This window comes from Perissodus microlepis, chromosome 11, assembly GCF_051167445.1.
Source record: "Perissodus microlepis isolate ML-2025 ecotype Zambia chromosome 11, ASM5116744v1, whole genome shotgun sequence".
In the NCBI taxonomy this organism is placed as follows: Eukaryota; Metazoa; Chordata; class Actinopteri; order Cichliformes; family Cichlidae; genus Perissodus; species Perissodus microlepis.
Window position 1 is genome coordinate 24,418,703 of NC_140471.1, and position 22,043 is coordinate 24,440,745.

General features: G+C 41.8%; 1 protein-coding gene across 2 annotated transcripts; it reads left to right on the plus strand.

Annotated features, from left to right (window-relative positions):
• The first annotated feature begins 6 nt into the window (after positions 1-6).
• On the plus strand, positions 7-21,786 carry atp1a3b (ATPase Na+/K+ transporting subunit alpha 3b). Of its 2 annotated transcripts, none has more exons than XM_084943483.1 (23): positions 7-167; positions 313-405; positions 10,904-11,020; positions 11,794-11,853; positions 12,013-12,216; positions 12,428-12,541; positions 12,934-13,068; positions 13,167-13,284; positions 13,898-14,166; positions 14,395-14,593; positions 14,720-14,964; positions 15,063-15,255; positions 16,909-17,084; positions 17,174-17,310; positions 17,406-17,556; positions 18,142-18,310; positions 18,587-18,741; positions 18,830-18,953; positions 19,209-19,354; positions 19,438-19,568; positions 19,720-19,821; positions 19,907-19,998; positions 20,252-21,786. In XM_084943483.1, exons 2-23 carry the CDS (start codon positions 400-402, stop codon positions 20,278-20,280), a joined length of 3,072 nt encoding a protein of 1,023 aa, XP_084799609.1. In that variant the 5' UTR covers positions 7-167; positions 313-399; the 3' UTR covers positions 20,281-21,786. The 2 variants fall into 2 exon arrangements, with proteins under 2 accessions (XP_084799609.1, XP_084799610.1); XM_084943484.1 differs by having other exon boundaries at positions 10,943-11,020.
• Positions 21,787-22,043: the final 257 nt, after the last annotated feature.

Here is a 22,043-nt window from a genome sequence, read left to right on the forward strand (position 1 = left end):
GGCAGAAATGGGGAGGGAGATCGCTGGTTAGTTTAGCCGGTCTTTCGCCACAAGTATCAGAGAGCAAAGGGAGGAAGCAGTTCCCCGCGTGATGCTCCGCTTGAGACTGCAGAATTTCATTTGAAAGACGTCCCACAAGGGGAGACTGCTGCCTAACCTCGCCGAAGGTTTGAGAGACAGTTTATTTAAACCAAAGAAAATTCTTCTGTCAGACTTAGGCTATAGATAACTTGTCTGACGTCGTTTACCTGTGTTTTTTTTTCCACCTATGCAACACAAAACAACTGAGCATATCTTCTTTTGCTTTTCAAGGCAAGGCATTTTGATATAGTTCAACGTGAGGGGCTGACACCTCTCAAGCCGTGCATCACCTGAGAGGAAAAGAGTGACTGCGTCAACATGGGGGTAAGAACCGGCGATTCCAACTTTTTTACTGCGTTGTAGCCCACCTGAAGTGGCCTGAAAAGTGAGAGGTAGCCTAAAGCCTAAAGAAAAGCTGTCAAACTGAGGCGTGATGTCATTTTTGTTCTTAATGGAAATCCCGTTTGTCTGAGTGACATTGACTCTAATGCGGAACTGTGTTTTACGCCGGTCTAGACTGCGACAAATTGATGTAGCCACGAGCTCTTATCTAGTGCAGTGGTGGAAACGAGCTTCTTTTGGACTGTTCACTTTCATTCGACTTGGATCAGTTATTATTTCTGGCTCGTGTGGGCTAATTTGTGCTGGGATTCTCATTAACTGCTGCCCCCGTGATGAAATGTTTAGAAACTAATGCCAAAGTCTTATATCTAAGTACTGTAGGTCTGTGATGTTTCCAGCTTGTCGGTGTGTCAGATGTGTAGGCTCTTTTAAGTCGGATAGGCCTTACTTTGACCATAACCTTGCCAGCCATGATAGGCCTAATCGGTTTATTCTTCCTGTATGCTCCTGTGTGTTAGAGGAGGAGCACGTGTTAAGGTTATTCCCCTCCCCATCATTAAGCTGCAGTTTAAAAATAATACTGAGTTTTGCCACATTTTCGGCAGACTTGCATGGACTTTCTTTATGATTAAAGACCGCAGTGCATTATGACCTCCTTCATGCCCTCGCTGCCCACCTCCACCTTCCTCCTGCCCTCTGCTGCGTTAAACCCCGCTGGCATTCCCCCTTCTGCGGTCATCTGTTTGCGCGCAAGCGAAGCAACTGTCCGGTGAGGATGGTGAGCACGCCGCGTTCTTACACTGGACGCTATCAGCTGAGGAGTCCATCCTCGGCACCCTCGCTGACCCGTGCGTCATAATGCGGTTACCACGAATAAGCGCTTCACCAGCTTAGGCTATTTCCCCTTTAATTTGTGACATAACAGGGACTCGATAATCGCCAGCAGTGACTACATTTACACACATCACAGATTAAAGAAACGACGACTCCAGCCGGCTACACGAGGAGAATGAAAATAATGACAATAAGGTTCGTCAGTGTGACTTTAGAGGGCTCTCTTCTACTGCGCGCATCCATTAAGCTATTAAACGCATTTGAGCTGTTTCCGGGTATATGGATAAACTTATCACTCGTGTAAATTGACCAGTCTGGAGTCTGGTGGAAAAATACAAGGTAAAGTCAAGATGCGGCTGGTGGTGTGAGTTATTGCGCAATTCGGCTCCATCGCCTCGCCACGAAAGAGTAGTAATATTTAACCCCTGTGCACCGACTGAGCGATGCGGTGGCATGACGCTGCAGTAGGAAGACCATGCGGAGCTGAGACATTTCCAGCTCTGCGGAGGCAGTGCAAGCCGGTTTCATTACAGTGAGACCAGCTGATGTTGCCCTGCAAAGCCTGACATTTCTGCGCCAACAGAGAGGTTCAGTGTGTTGGATTCCGGGGAGGTAGAAGAGAGCCTCCGGTCCATGTCAGTGTCTTCTTATAGATGTGGAAGCTAACCCGGCAGCTATAGTGGGCACTGCGTCAAAAGGGATGGGAGTGCAAAAAAAAAAAAAAAGTGCTTACGCATGTGCTGCTGCTGCTGCTGCTGTGTGGAAGTTCACTGAAGCAGTGAGAGAGGGACGTTGAGTGGAAATGGAGTGTCATTTCAGAAGATGTCCTGTCTCCTCGGAGACTGCTGTTATAGAACAGATCAATAAGGAATATGAGCTTCCCTTCTGATGTCTTAAATCATAAAGAAAGTATATGCAAGCCTGCCCAATGTGTTTGCGCTTAAGGCGCTGAGGTTACCCTAAATGGAAAAGATGGCTGGATAATGGAATAGAGCTGTGTGTGGAAAAGTGTCATCACTTGTGCTGATGTACAGCACTGACTTGTCCCTCTTTCCGTCTGAGGATTTCGCACTAGCGCACCGTCCTATAGCACTGCCAGCTGTCCTTTCCCAAGGCCGCAGGGGGCACCGTTTGCGACGTTCCTTCTGCTTCAAACCGGGGGCGGGGCCTCTGGTGTGGAAATTCCCTGTAAAAGGCTGTGATAGGCTGGCACGAGCAGCCACGCAGAAAGGACCCGGTTAACAAGAGAGAATAGAGAAACCAACCAGCACGTTTTGTCAGACACAGAGATATACGTTCTAAATTTGGAGGACAATCTCTAAGGAAAGAGAATGATGTAACGCACACATAGGTCACCTTCTCATCTTTCTCACTGTCCTTTCTGCATTGATGCAGTTACAGAGGATGAGTACATGGGAGGGATGTAAAGTGAGATGTCGAGGAAGGGCTGCACACATGCAACATCTGCAGCTGTTTATCTTCAAACTCATGACACAAAGGAAGGGAATGTGCCACTGCTGAGAGAACAACGGGTACAGAGAGAAAGGAAAGACAGATTAGTAGTGGTTGGTTTGCAGGAGTAGTGAGAGAAAGAGAGAGGGATTTAGAACGAAGGAGGTGGCATATGTTGAGGGGAGGGGTGGTTGGATGTATATCCTGTTACAGGATAATGACCTGAGGCTCACAATACCGCAGCTCATGTTTCCTCTTTCTGTGCCTGGTCATATTGGTTAACCGGGAGAGCAGAGAGAAATGGGATGAGGAGAGGAAGGATGTACTTGGGTCGAAGCATAATAGGTCTTAATAATTTTTGTTTTCATGATTGAACAGTTAGTGTTGAGGTGAAGAGGTAGGGATGTAGGGATCGTCTTTAAACCCCAGTAAGGAAAAAAGAAATTAAGGTGATGTAGCAGCAGAAAGGATTTTTAAGAAAGGTCATAATGGCTGATGGTGATGGGTGTGTCTGTGCTGCTGTTAGTGCAGTGTGGCTGAGGAGAAGCTCCTGATAAAGACAAGTCCCCTCAAAGACTGGATTCATTCATTACCTTATGATATAAAGGCTTTCAAACTGGTACCAGCGAAGTGTGCGCTGCTATAGAAAAGAAGTTGGAAGGTGTAACAGAAAGTAATTCAGGAGTTGGATATGTGTGTCCGCTGCAGAAGCCCAGCCCTCAGTTTGGTGCAGAGTGCTGCACATCCCTCCCCATTGCACCTGCTGCCTGATGCAGATAGGCTGCACTGAACCACAGCTGATGTGTCCTGCACGTTGCAAGAGCCAATAGAAAAGCATAAAAGATCTAATGAAACACAAGTTTATCATAGCCTGTGGCCCAGAGGTCAGTTAAGGTCAGTATGGTGATTCTTTGAAATGGACCTCCACTGCTCGCATCAAGCCACTTGGATCAATAGACATCCTTTGTAATAAGAGCAATTTTCTTAGTGAGAGTGCTGCTTGAGGATATATTTCTGTAGTGCCTCAGCAACACCCCTAGAGTTAGCCTCCTTGCTAGCTTAAAACTAATAAGACTAGACTTGAGCTGCGAGCTTGTGTAATTCTAATAAAATGTAAAGGTCAGTGCTGTCTCCTTTCTACATTACTTTTAAAACAAAATTACAGTAGACGGACAGAGTGATTGATGTGGCCAACAGTTCTGCAACATTAACGTGCTGATGGTCTCCCATAAAGAGACCGAGTCAGGAGGGTTAGGTTGCCTGACTACGGCAACATGACTAATTCAGGGTGTTGTCGTGGAGATGTGTGTGTCCCTTTGTGAATACACTAAAGGAGAACATGTAACACTGGGCAGCCACAGTGGACAAAGGCTTATCACAGACCCAAAAGAGGTCATTAGCTCTCTGTTTGTTACGATTTAAGCTGCAGCACTCTGCAAGGAAATTAATTTTTTTCTTTTCTGTAAATTTATCCTGACTGTTAAATTGTGCATTTTCCATTTGTTCCTGCATCTGATAGACTTTACATGAGGGACCCTGCATGTTTTAATGGGATATGTTAATAGATATTTGGTAGTTTTGCAGTCAGCAGCTGGTGCGTGCAGATGTGAGATCATTAACATCTGCATATCTCAGTGTGACCTCTTGCCTGATGGGGAGCGTTGAGGTGCCCTCTCTCACACTGTGGCACGATGCCATGTTTTCTACCAGCGCCAAAAAATTAAGATTTACAATACTAGTGTCATGTAATTAATATATTCTTAGTGCTTATTTTCTGATTATATTGTTTTATGTACTTTAGTAATGAAGGTTTGTAAAGCAAGGCCACTTTTGACTCACAAACTAAGTGCTCAGCCAGACTGAAAAACAGGAAGTTAGTGTAGAGCTATACAAGCATATTAATAAATACAGGAAGCCAGACAGAAAGGAGGAACTTGTAACATATAAGGAGTTGTTGAAACTATGTGTGACATGTAAAGTACCAAAATAACACCTGTATGTGAGACATTCTTATGTCATTCTAATGTTAGGGATCCTGCAACTGGCGTTGGGCTGTGCAGGGCTCTCTCTCTCTCTTCCGGAAGATGATTGAATAAAGAATTAAATATAAAATGTTTTGACCACTCTGAGTCGGGTTTTCTCTGTTCTATTATGGGGATCAAAGAATCGGGTTTTAATACTAGTCTAAATCAGGCAACATTCACTCTCAGGCCAAGACACACAGACAGTAGTATTAAAGTCCTTAACAGTGCCCAGCATTATGCAGTCCATTGTACAGAACTATAGTTACACAGTAACACACAAACTGTCTCTATGGGTTGAACAGATGCAGATAATGAGGGACAGGCAGATGGACACAAGGCAGCAGAGTGGAGGGGAGGGGGGGGGGGGTTATAACGCTGAGATAAAGCTGAGATTTTCAATTCGACTTATCGGTGATTATTTTTCTTGCTTTTGTTTAGTTTTAGTTTTTGGAGCCACCCCAAAGTGGATGATTTAAGAGCTGTACAGAGTTAATCTCTCTTTGTGTGTTTATGTTTCTGAGATTAAGATTTTGTTTCGGTACTCAGCCACAGTCTTTTTATTATTATTATTATTTATTATTATCATACATACATAGCATTTCATTTCCTCCAGTATTAAAGGAATGTCAGTAGGGACCGGTCCGCCTCTGTCTGTTTCCTTCAGAAGGGTTTTCCCTTTCTTCTTTTTCAAGTCTGGTATCTGCAGTGTCTCCCTATTGATGTCTCTTCACTTTGTTAAACAGAAAGATAAGAAAACTCCACATCACTCTCAGGGCTGATACAGAGAGGCAAGAGCTCTTTGGTGGTCTCCTTTTCAAATACTAATCGTCAGTTAACAGTGACAATTTAATTATTTCCTTACCCAGTGCTGTTATAAAGACGTTCACCAAACGATTGCTGCAGTGATACAATGACAAAAATTCATTTATGCCCGAGAATGGTGTAGAAAGGAGAGTGAGAGAGACAAAGAGAAGGAGAAACATGGTGGGTTAATCCAGTGTAGTAATCAGACTAAATAATCCCAACAGCCATGGGTCACTACCCTGAGCCCCCTACTGTGGGCCCGAGCCCTTCCATCCTACTGCAAGAAACAGCAGATGGCCCAATGACCTTGCAAGGTGTCACACACGAGCACACACGTATGCATTCAGTACCATAGGGTGTATACACGAGTCACAGGGAACACACACACACTTACTGAAACAGTGTTAAGATTTTATGTGGTGAACACTTTTATTAGTTTTTACATTTTATCTAGTAAAATTCAATGTTTTTAACTTTAAAATGCTTTCATTGGATCATTTTGGGTTAGAAGAGCAGCTTATGGACATTCACAGTAAATACGTGCTTTAAAAATTTAAGCATGACAAATTTTAAGCTCTCACAACTTTTAATTCTACTCGTTGGTCTATGTGTGTGAAACAGTCGGCTTAGAGGCTTTGCTGACTCCACTCAATGCAACCTTTAAACAAAACGTATGCATCCAGTCATACAGTGACTTTACTTTAAACTTTACTTCTGTTTACCACTCAGTAGTCATGTTAGAAGCACTCAGTAACACCATCATGTGGTGCAGAGGACATGACGTTATCACTGAATGAGTCAGGTCTGCGGAAAAAGAAGAAGGCTAGCCTCATATGTAGGTATGACAGATTTTGTGGTCATTGGAAAAGAAGAAAACTTTAAGAAGAAAATGTTGGGCGTAGATGTATTTCTTCCATCTACAAACCACTTCCTCATGTGAGTCGCACGTAAAAAGAAACAACACTCTTGTGTTTGTGCGTTCATAAGCACCGGTTTCTGTTCTGCCTTAGGGCAGGGAAAGAGGAAGGAAAATTACTTCCCAGCTCCAGTCAAACCCGCTATCAGTTCTCATGCCTCAACTTGTCGTGCTAAACAGACTTGGCATAATAAATCGTCTCTCAGGTGCCACTCCTAAACACAACATGACACTTCCTGCATTTCTGTCATTCGCGGTAGAAAGTGTGCCGTTAGCTGACACAACCATCTCTTTCATTCTCAGGCCTCGCTGACTTTTAGTTTCTTATCTTTTGTGTATTATCACATTACCATACAGTGACTGGGTCTCTCTTTTATTCACTCTACATCTCCCTCACTCTCTCTGCCGCAATGCGTGTAGATGCTGCACATACGGAGTGTAGCCAATACAATGACTCACCTCTGCTCACACAGACACAGACACATACTTATTCCTTAAATCGATCGCCTGTGAGCGTTATACAGCAGTGACTACAGTGTCCAGTTACAGGTGCATCAATTATTGCTCATCCTGGATTACATCGGGGGATCCGAGGAGTACCAGGCCACCGCTGAGATTCACCATGTCAATGGCCATGCCGGTCTCCATGGTTACTTGCCCTCCAAACACGCTTGCTCATCAGTGTTGTTCACATGAGGGCAAATCGTGTAGTTTGGTCAGCCGGTGCAAGACTCAAACGCACATGCAGATGCAGGGGGAAAAGATAGTTACTGATATTTGAAACACACTTTGATCAATCAGGATATCACCAGATCTGAGTGATTGCATTCCGTTATCCACAGAGGAGCATGGAATTTCTCCATTTCCTGATGATGCCAAAGATATGTCTGTCCATCACTCTGTTTGCTTGTGATATTGTGAAGGAGCGAGTGTCTGTAATTCCAGCCACGGGTCTCCGTTTCCTTCCTCAGGACAGTGGCGGCTCATTGAATTACCCAGAGCTGTGCGATACAGCTGGACAGAAAAACACAGGCAGCACGTGTTCTTCCTGCATGGCATATTTTCTTCTTCTTCAAGCACCTGATTTAACAGCTAATGTCAAGAGAGATATAAAGATCTAAAAATATATATCAGCTGACAGGGATGTCCTTTTTAAATCAATTTTTGTTTTGTTTTTGCAAAATAACTCAAGAAGAACTATTGCAAATCAGGTGCAGTGAAGCCATCTTGCAACGTGTTTAAAGGCTGAACCCTTTGTCATAATTGATTGAGTGCCAAGCGCACACAAAGCTAAAACACTTAACATTCTGTAAATAAGGCGAAACAAAGGATAAGCTTCCAAGATATCACTTCCTATGTGACTCATGCTGCTAACAACTCATTCATATCCTGCAAATGAACGTTCACATAAGGGCACACTCAGACACCCAAAGTGAGAATATAATCTATTAGCATTTGAGGACACATTCAAAAAGATACACATAGCATAAGTGCAGTTGTGCAATCTATTAGAGTGGGGTCACTGAGGGTCAAACACTGATATGGAGCCAGCAGACAGACTGCTGGTCAATATCTAATTAGAAGCATGAGAGAAGGGTGACAGCAGCTCCTCTCGTGCTTTCACTCACTCGCTGATCCTTTCTCCACCTCGCTGTATCACCTCCCACTGCTGTCTCCTTTTCCGTGTGCCCAATCCTGTCTGTCATCCATGTCTCTGTCTTTACTTTTCACCACATTTCTCTCTTTGTTTGAGGCTCGTCTCTCCCTCCCCTGCCAGCCACCGTTATTGTCTGTCTGCTGTGTGTGCGACATAAAGAGAAAGAACTCTGTCTCCATATTTATATCATCAGTTTAATCATGCAAATTCACAGGAGAGCAGGTGCACTGCTGAGCTAACAATGCTCCCTAAATGTGTATTTGCTGTGTTCAGTCACTCTCTGTGGAAAAAATTATCTACAACAGCAATAAAAAGTCTGACAGATGATTCACAAGCACCCATCAGTCTGTTGTCTTTGGAACTATGGTGCCAAATTACACTTGAATAGAAGGCAAATCTGTAACTTTCCATGTTATTCGACACCTCTGATCTCTGATCAGAGATATTTAACTGTTATTCAGTCTGAACAGGCACGTTCACATGTGTGTACACATGTATGAGCAAGCACTTCCTCTTTGTCATTTTCAGAGATGCGACACACGAGCACACACATGCCCAGGGTCTGTCTCAGAGGGGATGAGCAGCAGTACTTTTCCACTGCATCAGTCTCTGCTCCCTTACCCTCTGTCTCACCAGGCCTGCCCGGTCTTGCTGCAACAAGAGATTTGCTCACCTGTTCTTTTGTTGCAGAACTGTATGTGTGTGTGTGTGTGTGTGTGTGTGTGTGTGTGTGTGTGTGTGTGTGTGTGTGTGTGTGTGTGTGTGTGTGTGTGTGTGTGTGTGTGTTTGCTTGTAGTCCAGTCAAACAGCTACCTCGCTCTGACAGCCTACTCTCCACTTGACATGCTTGAACAAGTGCATTTATTGTTTGCTTTGAATTCAGAAGTGGTCGTTGAGAGCAGCACTCCCTCAATTGGTCGGCAATTTTCCCAAGACGTCTTGCATTTGTTGCTTCATGAATACTTTTTTTTTCAGTTATGAACACAACCAGAAAGGCAGGTCTTAAGTAACAATTGCATACAGACTAAATACGCAGAGACACGATTTCACAAGACTTTTGCACAAGAGCAGTACAATTACAGCTCAAGTGGAAAATTCACTGGCAGGCTGATCTTTATTACGCCCATTGGTGTAACTGCAGGGGTGTATGTTTTGGTGCGGTCTGGGTGTGGGAGTTTCCATGTCAACATGTGCGGAGGACTCGGGATCTCGTTTCATACCCCCTCCCAGGTGCTTTTGTAAATGTGTCAGTTTGATTTGGATAAAGGGCCAACTTGTTTTAAACTAATTATGTTCGAGGTCAGATAAGCAGTTCATATCTAATTTACAATATCAGATTTAAATAAAGTGATCAAGCAGGAGTGATCAACCCGGCTATACCACTAGAGGGTGTATTTTTCCCTGTGAACAACAGCACACATTCAGCACTTCATCATATTTAAGTTACAGGTTAACCTTTAACCTCGTTTTTTTATCGTTTGACACACTCTCTATAGTCTTAAATTAAAATGACTGCTGTTATTGATTTATTAGTCGATAGGTATTAACTTTTCGGTTTGACTTGTGGGGATTTAAGTTTGCAATCCCCTGCGTGGAATCAATACTGTATATTTCACTAAAATGATGTTTCACCAAGCTCAACTCCCCCGATGACCAGGTTGGGTCAGTGAGCGAACGCACTTGCATCTCCTGGGAGGAGTTCTTGTCACTCCATGTCACCTCTGACCTTTGATGAAGCAGATTTGTATGGATGAGGCTCATCAAAGGTCAGACTACTCTCCTTCCAGACAACAGGCTAGAATTACAGCTATAGACTAAGGATCAGAAAATGCAATGATGGAGGAAATGAGGTTATAAATAGCTCACTTATGTGTAGTTAAACAAAGTGAGCCATCTTCTAAGGGGAGATTTACAGTAACTGGAATAATAGGTTTGATGTAAAGCAGGCAGAGGAGAGTAAAGACAGCTGATGTGTCTGTGTCTGCATGTTTGCGTATACACGCAGTTTAATTTTTCTTGACATCAAAGTGGCTCTGATGGTTTTGTATTGTAGTGCATGCAAGAGTCTGGTAAGAAACGCTTTGATGAGTCTGCAAACTCAATTTTCCTGTTCGCTGTCTCTTTCTTATGTCGTTAATGCTCACTGTTGGAGAAGTAAATGAAAAGGAGCAAAAGTGATTTGTTAAGACCTCAAGGTTAAACCATTTGCACTAGATTACGTTTTTATGTGTCCATCAGGATCTTGTGGTCATTGAAGTGAGCATTATTTGATCAATGGAGATCAAATGGGTAGATCGGGCTGCAGGCACTTGCTTTGATGTGTTGATAATTCACTCCTAACCCAGTTTTATATTTGGTTGAGCAAAACCGAGCCACCCGGGTAATATGTTTTCAATTCTTTAACAATGCTTATAATAATAGGTTTTTATATTCATGTTTTTTTTTTCTTTTTAGCTAACATCATCCTCAGAAACTAAAAATACATTCCATTATTATACTACTACTACCTCTCAAGGCCACTTCACAAGGATACAACGTTATTAGCTGTATGATGAAACAAATCTCATCAAGGCCAGTTCAGCAGTGCCCACTGCCTTTAATTCAGCTGCAGTCAGTGGCTGATTAATACTCTTAAGAAGGCTGCTCTCGCATCAGTTTACAAATGTTTTAATATTTTACAGAGCAGTGTAGTTTTTAATGGCTGCAATGAACATAACAAACCAAGAGGACAAGGGCTGCTCTCTCCATTATCTAGTCCACAGGCATGTATAAAACATGTGTGTATGTCTGTAGTATGGGAAGTCAGACAGTTACCGCGTTGCCACCACACAGGACAAAGATGACCGATCCCCCAAGAAGAAGAAGGGGGCAACCAAGGACATGGATGACCTGAAGAAGGAAGTACCCATTGTAAGTAAACGCTTCGTTTTCTTTTTTTCTAAGAATAGTTGTGTAGTAGTAACTGAGTTTTGCTATGATGTGTGTTAGAGGTTACAAAGTTTTACTGCACTCTGTTTCCATCTTGATGGATTTAATTGTCACTGTTGAGTGGACCCATACAAAGGTCTGGTCATGGGCAAAGTTTTGGGTCAGTTCATTTTTGTTCCTGTCAGTCAAAGGATGATTGATCGCTCGTGTACAGTTTTCTTAGTATTTCAATATTTTTTTAAAAAAAATATTGTGAAAACAATTTTTTTAACATCCTTGAAATGATCCAAGGATGTATTTTTGAAGAAAATCTTCTTTCAGAATGGAATTAATGGAAGGAAACTGGCAGCATTTTTTCGGACAGAGAAGAAATGATTTTCCCATACACGCTAAAGTTTTTGTATTTTTTGCTGGTAAGATGGGGGGACTTATTATCAGGAAGTCGTCAGTTTCGTCCCACTTTTCAGCCCAAGAAACAGACACCATGGTCGCCATACCTGGCTGCCGTTACCACATACTCTTACCCCTCAGGTGAACTGCATGCATGGCGTTGATTTCTGAATTTCCTTCTGTAAAATAAAACGATTGATTTTTATTTTTTTCAAAATTGCCTCCATGAATTAATTTAAGCTGGAGAGTTTTTCCCACAAAATATCTCTGCATGCAACTAAAAATACAAATAAAATTGTGAACTACAAGAAATTCTAATCTACATTGTTTTTATTTTTCTGTTTGTCGGGGTTTTTTAATAACAGACGGAACACAAAATGTCCGTAGAGGAAGTATGCAGGAAATTCCAGACTGACGTTGTCCAGGTAAGCTGACAACGCATTTTCCCAGTTTGCCACCAGGTGGCAGTGATGTACTTTTCATGGTTAGAGTTTGTGACAAAGAAATGCTTTTGAGCTTCACATCAGTGCAGACCTGTCTTTTTCTTCTCACTCCACATTCCGCTTCCTCTCGGTTCACTGCAGGGACTGACCAATGCCAAGGCCGCAGAGTTTCTGCTCAGGGATGGTCCCAATGCTCTCACCCCTCCTCCCACCACCCCAGAATGGGTCAAGTTCTGTCGCCAGCTGTTCGGTGGATTCTCCATCCTGCTGTGGACCGGCGCCATCCTCTGCTTTCTGGCCTACGCTATCCAGGCAGCTACTGAGGACGAGCCTGCAGGGGACAACGTGAGCAACCCACACACATTCACAATTAGTCACACAGGTTTAGCCCAAACATATTCATCTGTGGCCTATTTGCACCTCATTAACATACCTGTCACACCTAAGACTCTTGGGTATTAACATAAATAACACCTCAGTAAATATTTTACACATACTGCACTTGGTGGCTTCAAACCACCCCCACTAACATATTTCTAATTTTCTCTCCTTTCAGTTGTACCTCGGTATTGTGCTCACAGCTGTCGTAGTCATCACCGGTTGCTTCTCATACTTTCAAGAGGCTAAGAGCTCTAAAATCATGGAGTCTTTCAAGAACATGGTACCTCAGGTAAAGAGGTGCTTGATCCCGTACACACAGTATGAAGTCATCTATGCTGTAAGGACAGCAGAAGGCGTACAAGACATCCTTGTTGCCACTACTCATATAGCTTTTACTTGAAGAAACCACCTGCCTCCATTCTACAGTAACATTTAACATGTCAGTCAAGGCCTGTGTGAAATTATCCTCCCACTGCTTCTCCCCTCACAATCCTTTACCTCTCTACTTACCACTCTGATTTAGAATAAAAACTGTATACACAAAAAGAAGTTGCACAGCTGGTGCTTGCCAGTGTTTTGATTATAAATTAGTTACTTACAGTATGTAGGTCAAACATATCTACATGGAGTTCTCTAAATGTAATTCTGGCATCATGAATGACATTATTTCCTCTCCTGTAGCAAGCACTGGTGATCCGTGAGGGTGAGAAGGTGCAGATCAATGCTGAGGAAGTGGTGGCCGGAGATCTGATTGAAGTGAAGGGTGGAGACAGGATCCCTGCTGACATCAGGGTGACTTCAGCTCACGGCTGCAAGGTAAAAACACACACACACAGTCACATGTATAGATTTATATTTTTGTTTCTTGTTATATGTAATAAAAAAAATCTTTAACATTTTCTTTTGCCCAACAGGTAGATAACTCTTCCCTTACAGGAGAATCAGAGCCTCAGAGCAGGTCACCTGACTGTACCCATGACAACCCCCTGGAGACCCGAAACATTGCTTTCTTCTCCACCAACTGTGTTGAAGGTATTGTCACCATGGCAATAACACTGCATGCTATTGTTACCTTGCAGGACTGTGGTTGAATTTAAAGCCTTCCGTTTGAACAAAGCGATAAAGTTTACAGTTAAAGGGACAGTTCACCCCAGAAACTTTCTGGGCTTTGAGGCTGTTTTGCAAGTTGATCAACTTTGGAGACTAAGTCTGTATATACTGGAACATACTAATGTACTAGAACTAGATGAAGCAACAAACAAATAGAACACAGCCATAGTGGTTTTTTCTAGAAATCATGACACACTAACTAAACAAAAAACCTCTCCAGAAACCCATAAACATTGTGAACAATTTTCTTCTGCTTGAAATATCTGACATGCAGCAAAGGGCCACGGGTCTGACTCCAACGCAGCACTCTGTCCATGTGGCATGCCTGTATGGTTGCCTGCTTAACAACTGAGCTAAACTGGCGCCCCCTTACACACAATATTGTCACTGCGCTCTTTTTTTATGTCTAAACAGGTTTTGATTTTAGAAATGTGTTTTTAAATAAAATAAAAAAAATCACCTTCTAATGCAACAAAGTTGTTGCACCTGTAAGATTGTATTTCTGATTTTGTTTTTATTTTTTGATCCACACCAGGCACAGCGCGTGGCATTGTTATTTGCACTGGAGACCGCACAGTCATGGGCCGCATTGCTACTCTGACGTCTGGCCTGGAAACCGGCAAAACACCCATTGCCGTTGAGATCGAGCACTTTATCCACATTATCACGGGAGTGGCTGTCTTCTTGGGCGTCACCTTTTTCATCTTGGCCATCATTTTGGGTTACACCTGGCTGGAGGCCGTCATCTTCCTCATTGGCATCATTGTGGCTAACGTGCCTGAAGGGCTGCTGGCTACTGTAACTGTAAGCAGGCAAACATTTGCTTTATTTTTTTATTTTTTTGGTTACATATTTCAGTGATTTCCTTTGCCTGATTCTTTTTCATGCCTTTTCACTGGTCTTTTTGGAGATTCTATAGAAATAAACACAAACCTTCTCATTTAGTGTGTTTAATATTGTGGTAGTGTATAATTAGATTACTTCTTTTAGAATCGAGGAAACGGATCAGTTGACAATTTGAACTCTGTGCAGGTATGTCTGACTCTGACTGCCAAGCGTATGGCTAAGAAGAACTGCCTGGTGAAAAACTTGGAAGCTGTTGAAACTCTGGGCTCCACCTCCACCATCTGCTCTGACAAGACAGGCACCCTGACCCAGAACAGGATGACTGTGGCCCACATGTGGTTTGACAACCAGATCCATGAGGCTGACACCACAGAGGACCAGTCGGGTAAGTGAAGGGAGGGCATATGGGCAACACAGATGGCTCAAATATTTTTATAGTGTAAAAGAATTAAAAATGATTACTAAAAAAGTACAACATTTATTAATTCTCACTCTTACATTCCTTCTGCAGGTGCTGCATTTGACAAGAGCTCTGTGACATGGCTGTCTCTTTCTCGTGTTGCTGCTCTGTGTAACCGCGCGCAGTTCAAAGCTGGACAAGACTCAGTGTCCATCCTGAAGCGTGACGTGGCTGGTGATGCCTCAGAGTCAGCTCTGCTGAAGTGTATCGAGCTGTCATGCGGTTCAGTCAGGATGATGAGGGATAAGAACAAGAAGGTGGCTGAGATTCCCTTTAACTCCACCAACAAATACCAAGTGAGTAAAGGGTCAATATGGGTGAACACATATGTTATACACTGAGTAATGCATCAGATGGTCTCATTTTAATGCTTATCTCTGTTCTCCTCCCATAGCTTTCTGTTCATGAAACAGAAGATCCAAATGACAACCGCTACTTGCTGGTGATGAAGGGAGCCCCTGAGAGGATCCTGGATCGTTGTTCCACCATCATGCTGCAGGGCAAGGAGCAGCCTATGGATGAGGAGATGAAGGAAGCTTTCCAGAATGCTTACATGGAGCTGGGAGGACTGGGAGAGAGAGTACTGGGTAAGGTCGAAAGAGGTGAAGGTGGATACTGAGGAAAAGATTTGACAGTGTGGCCATCAGGTTCAAAATCCCAAAATACACATTTTATTTAATAACAATTTATTTGAAAATGTAGCTCAGTTAAAAGTATTATTTTAGTCATCGCTTAATAGCCTATCTGATGCAGTGTATATTCTTCTGGGCAAATGATTGAGTGTTTACTTTATTATAAATGTGGTTTCCATTCATGATCATAGATAAAACAATAAAAAGTCAAAACTTTCTTCATGCCAGGCTGCAGATGTTCCATCCATCCACTGTTATTCATTTATTTATTACATCCATTTAACTGGTTTCAAAGAAGAAAATGTTAATATTAGTACTCAGCTTAATTGTGATTATGGTTTTCACTATAATCGAGCAAGTCCTGTATCTGTGGACGCATCCATCCTGTGCTGTCTTCTGAAGGTCATGTTAACGTCCACTTTCCAGGTTTTGAATTCATTGTCAAACTGGTTTTTAAAAGACTGATCAAATCCAAATTGGACATTAATATAGTTTTACTACACATCTGTACTGTGTTTATTTGTTTAATCAGCATCAGCCGCAGAGAGTTTCTTCCTGAGGGTCCTTAACACACTCAATCCAACACGTAAACACAAAACACGGTTCTCCTCTTGCAGACAGCATTGAGTTTCACGTAGACACATCCTTACAAGATACTTTTACTTTAGTTCCAAGAATAGGGTTATAAGAAACGACACTTTAGAACTAAACAGCACACATCCGCTGTATTCATTATCCAAACTATTTTAATTACAATTCTTACTAATTTTGATACACACTGTTTTATATTTGACTCGTTCTTTAGGAGCTTAATTTAACATAAACTGGTAGGAACTTCCACCCAATCTTTGCCTGTGAATTACTGTTTTCTGTATATTACTTGTTTTAGCTTTTGGCATTGTAAAGTTATTTTCTGTTGCAAATCATTTTTAATAAGTATGTTCATTAAATGTGAAAACAGTCTTCAATATAATTAGCAATTACCCATCCTAGATTACCATTCATATCACTGACATGATTTCTGTAAACACGTCGTGAAGATTTATTTTTAATTTGTTGAAACAAATTTATTTCTTTTACAATAATTGCAATAATCCAGCTGTGATAGAACCACTGCATTTAGAACCTGTTTTATAACCTCTGGTTTCATTCATTGTAAACCTCTTCTCACCACCCAAACCTATTCTACTTACAATGTTATTAATGTTGTAAGTTAATTTCTAACATACTGTTAAACCTAATAGTTTTGTCTCTTACACATTTTCAATAGGAAAATGTAAATCACGCGTGATGTAATGAAGGTTTTATACTTTTAGAAGCCCTATTTGAAATAAGGAAATTAACTCTGACAAACCTTGAAATAGCTAATTCAGCATCGCACACAAGAATTGTTTTTTAGAATCATAATACCTCTCTCTTGGTTTTCACTAATTTATAAGACTTTAACATAATTTTTTAAAATTATGATCTGTTGAATTGTTGAAACAAAACACTTTAAGGCTATAACTGTAGGAAGGAGTGTAGTGGAATTTATTTAAAAAGTAGAGAAAGCCACAAAAAATATGCTTAAATAAACAGCATTAAATCACACATTTCCCCTCGCTCCAGGTTTCTGCCACCTGCTGCTGCCAGAGGATCAGTATCCCAAGGGCTTTGCCTTTGACACAGATGATGTTAACTTCCAGACAGATAATCTCTGCTTCGTCGGCCTCATGTCCATGATCGACCCTCCCCGTGCCGCCGTGCCTGATGCTGTTGGCAAATGCCGATCCGCTGGTATCAAGGTAAGCTGTTTATATTCGACACAAACTTCTTTGATCTTTAAGTTTAGTCTATTGTTGCCAATAAGAAGTCATTTTTGTTGTTCTCGTAGGTCATTATGGTTACCGGTGATCACCCGATCACAGCCAAGGCCATTGCCAAGGGAGTGGGCATCATCTCAGAGGGCAACGAGACAGTGGAGGACATCGCGGCTCGTCTCAACATACCTGTCAGCCAGGTCAATCCCAGGTAAGGAACGTTTACAGAAAAACACACACCAAACAAGCAGCAAGTCTCACAAAGTGAAAGCAAATTTGTTCTAACATTTTAATGTCTGTGTTTAGAGACGCCAAGGCCTGTGTGATTCATGGCTCAGACCTCAAGGATCTGTCTCAGGATCAAATGGATGACATCCTGAGGAATCACACGGAGATTGTGTTTGCCAGGACCTCACCACAGCAGAAGCTGATCATTGTAGAAGGATGCCAGCGACTGGTTGGAACATTTTTAATATACTAGCTTGAAAAGAAGCTACAGGTTTTCTTTTTGGAAATGTACTGGCTTAATTCCAGGGACTGCACTTTGAGGTGTCAATATACTTTTGGAACAGCAGATGGCACTATTTGACCACTGGATGAAGAGCTTGCTTTTACACAGGGAGATAGATTGTATTAAAAATAACAGAAGGCCATGTTTTTTCGTTTTTAATGCAAAAAATACACCAGCCTGTGAATTGTTTTTTTACAATTCCCAAACATAACATTTTTCTGTACAAAAACTAGAAAAATAATGTTTAAAAGAAGCTTTAAAATGAAATGTAAAATAAAGTGGTAACAATCAAAATATAAGCGCATACAATATAATATTTTTATGTATTAATGTATATTTAATTTATTACATTTATTTAATAATCTTGGATATTAAGAATTTCAATAAACTTCATTGAACTTAAACTTAAATCTGAACTTAAATCTTAAATTCAATAAAACTTCGCTAAATAATAATGAAAACATGTAACAAAAACAGCTTTTTTATTCGCTTTAATTAATGTCGTTCTCATTCCTCTTTCATTTGTGCTAGGGTGCTATTGTAGCTGTGACAGGTGATGGTGTGAATGACTCACCTGCACTGAAAAAGGCTGACATTGGTGTTGCCATGGGAATCTCAGGCTCCGATGTGTCCAAGCAGGCTGCAGACATGATCTTGTTGGATGACAACTTTGCTTCTATTGTCACTGGAGTGGAAGAAGGTGAGACGACCCAAACGAGAGCACTGAAAGACTAAGAACGCTTAAATCAATAAAAAGTTTTATAATGAGAATCTGAGAAAGGACGTAGGAGGAAGATAGAAATGACGCTTTAGAAAGAAAAGGGATGCTAATGGTTGTTGTATTTTTCCAATAAAAAATGTCTTACATGAAAGCAGAGTTCCCGATCATCCACTTGCATTTGAGATGTCAGAGTTGGACAGTATGTGACGTGAACTGTCTGCTGTTTCTTTTCTTTCTTTTTTTTTTTCCCTCTAGGTCGTTTGATCTTTGATAATCTTAAGAAGTCCATTGCCTACACCTTGACCAGCAACATCCCAGAGATCACCCCCTTCCTATTTTTTATCATAGTCAACATCCCATTGCCACTGGGAACCATCACAATCCTGTGTATTGACCTGGGAACTGACATGGTAAAGAGCTTAAAAAGACTCTTTGTTTAGTATGATGAATGCAGCGTTATGCTCACACACAGCTCATACTGTCTTTTTCTTCTCTCAGGTTCCAGCCATCTCTCTGGCTTATGAAGCAGCTGAGAGCGACATCATGAAGCGCCAGCCTAGGAACCCATCCAGGGACAAGCTGGTGAATGAGAGGCTTATCAGCATTGCCTATGGACAAATTGGTGGGTGAACTGAAGATTGTGACTGTTGATCCAGGCTGTGAATTGTCTTTGATGCGGATTGAAGTTGGATCTGAGTTGCCTAGAAGTCATTTTGTTGTAAAAATCACTTTATCCCCCTCTTGTTTTGTTCACAAAAAACAATAGTTGGATTATCTTTGGAGCTGTCCTCAGTGTTTAGGGGGGAAACTTGATTTTGGAAATCAGAAAACTTAAAAACTGGTAACTCAATCTCGATGTGTGTACATGTTTCTTAAGGTATGATCCAGGCTCTGGGAGGATTCTTCTCCTACTTTGTCATCTTGGCTGAAAATGGTTTCCTGCCCTCTCAGCTAGTAGGCATCCGACTTAACTGGGACGACCGCAGTTTAAATGACCTGGAAGACAGCTATGGCCAGCAATGGGTAAGTGTGTAGTAGGTGCAAATTTTGTGTTTTCACATTTTGCTACTACATCTTACTATTATGGTTCTTTCCTACCTTCACAGACATATGAACAGAGGAAGATCGTGGAGTTTACATGTCACACAGCCTTCTTTGTCAGTATTGTGGTAGTGCAGTGGGCTGATCTCATCATCTGCAAGACCAGGCGCAACTCTGTCTTCCAGCAAGGCATGAAGTAAGTCAAAGAGCTATTCACTGCAATATAGTTGTCTTTTCTGCCAATCTTATCAGCATAGAAAAAAAATCAAGATTATACTAATAGATATGTATGCATGTATCTATGTAGATATGTTTTTGGCTTTAATATGTGGCTTTTCTAAATGCAGGAACAAGATCTTGATCTTTGGCCTGTTTGAAGAAACAGCCCTGGCTGCCTTCCTGTCCTACACCCCAGGCATGGATGTGGCACTCAGGATGTATCCTCTAAAGTGAGTTTCAGCAACACACAGATAAATACATTGAAAGATCAAGTTGTCTGGTTACTTGATTGCAGTTCTCTCGTTCTCTCCACAGGCCTACCTGGTGGTTTTGTGCATTTCCTTATAGTTTTCTCATCTTTGTTTACGATGAAGCTCGAAAACTCATCCTTCGCCGGAACCCTGGAGGTGAGCGAAGTTTTTTTTTTTCATTTAAGTGGGCGTTTCTTTAAAGGTCTTTGGTTCATCAGGCCTAAGATGAGAGTAGTTTAACTTTTTTCTGTAGATTATAAACAAAAACAGAAATGTATTCATTATTAAGCAGCAGTTAAGTAACGCTAAGCTAACTGGTGACAGTAGGGTTTAAATATCAAAATAATTTCCCAAGTTACTAAAAGCACTGTTTATTTACTGTGTTTTTTCTCTACTATTTGTGCTCCAGGTTGGGTGGAAAAGGAGACGTACTATTGATCGTTGGAGCACTTTCGCTCAAGCCCTCACATCTTCCACTTGTTTCTTCCCCCGGTCATTCCATCCTCGGCAAAACACATCTCCAGATGTCCCGCCCCCTTAAAGACAAAAAGCGCTTTGAAGCAATTTTCATCACAACTGCCCCAAAGATTAAAAACAGCAAAAGCACCTTTACAACTTTCTACATCGACCTGCCCTCTTTCTCCCCAACTCCTATGATACTCTTTGCATGTGTTCTCTCACAGCTGTGTACATAAACCAATATATCTACCAAACGGCAGCTGCATATTGTGTATGTAGATCTGAATGAGCTAATGATACAAAGGGAGTGTCTATGCTCTGCAAAAAAAAAGGGCCATCCAGCTCCTTCTCCTCCCTGTTCTTCTCCTCTTCACCAACATCGTCTTTCTGTACACCTTTGTCCCCTCTTTCACCTCCTCGCCAACCCTTTGCTTGTCCTCCAATCACACACAGATATACACGTCACACAGTGAGATCCCATCACCGGCACTACTTCGACTGCCACCTTTCGCCTCCGCCTCCTGTCTGTGGAGGACCATTGGAGTGGTCATTTTCCTGGCATTCTCACCGCGTCCATTTTCCTCCTCTTCTGTTCCTTAATGTCCAATGTTGTTTGTTTGTTTTTTAATATGTGGGGTAGGGGGGCAATTTTGATGATTTTAGTTGTTTTGTTTTTTTTTATTTCAAAGTTGGGAGGGGAGGTGTGTGAAAACGACTTATCCTCATTTAGGCGCACTGAAGCACACCACACGGTGTCCCGTCCACCGCCCCTCCCTCTCTGTATCTCACACCCCTCCCCTCCCTTCCCTCCTGCCCCGTTTGTCTCCGTTCGTGTGCACTGTGTGAACCATTGTCCTCGTTAATAACTATTACAGTACACCTCCCTCCCCCCCAAGTTGGTAAATACAACCCAATCTTTCTGTGTGTTCTAGGAAATCTATATAATTCTATACTGAATTTAAATGAAACAATAAAGGAAAAAAAATGTTGAACATCAGCTCCAGAAAGACATTCATGAGGACGATCAACAAAATTGGTGAGGTAGGGAAAAAAAAGTGAGAGACACTGTATCTGTCTCTCTTTTTGTATTTGATTTGGTTTCAGTTACTTTTGCTGGTTTCTCAGGAGGCTATTCGAACATGTAACAGCAAAGCAGGGCTTTATGGTAATTAAGTTGTGTTTTTACCAAAAGACAGAAGTCGCCAACCAAGACTTTGTGGTTCCTGTCACTGCAGGCGTGCCGGTATGATGTGGTGAAGTGTGCTGTGGAGTGGTGAGTGGAGATGATAAGCCCATGTGCCCGGGTCTGTGTGCATGTATGTGTTGGAGACCAGTGAAGGGCCAGCGGCCTCGGGCTGGGTCCGTCTTAGGTGGCTGAATGGGTTGAAAGTTGAGAATTAAAAAAAAAAAAATACACAACTAGTAGAACATGTGTGTCAAATAAATGAAACCAACACCAATAAAACATCTAGACATTTAATACAACCTAGATCTGTCTGCGTGTCTTTGTCTGATTTACTTTTTGTACCACAGAAAACTTTACTTTTGTTTAGTTGCTCATATTTTCTCTTATTTTATATTTTGGCTCAAATGAGTGCTACTCATCAGCGTTGGGTGCACACACAATAACAAATCCTGCAAGAAAAATTACTTTGTGTTCAATAGATTCCACCGGAAGCACCGAACTGCATCTTTGAACTGGCAGTTTGTCGTCTGCATTCATGAATACTGACCAGTTGACA

What these genes read in the sequence shown, in the direction of transcription:
- atp1a3b (XM_084943483.1), top strand. An exon ending in TCAAGAACATGGTACCTCAG is followed by an intron (nt 12,542 to 12,933) that starts GTAAAGAGGTGC and finishes CCTCTCCTGTAG; the next exon opens with CAAGCACTGGTGATCCGTGA. An exon ending in CTCAGGATGTATCCTCTAAA is followed by an intron (nt 19,822 to 19,906) that starts GTGAGTTTCAGC and finishes TTCTCTCCACAG; the next exon opens with GCCTACCTGGTGGTTTTGTG.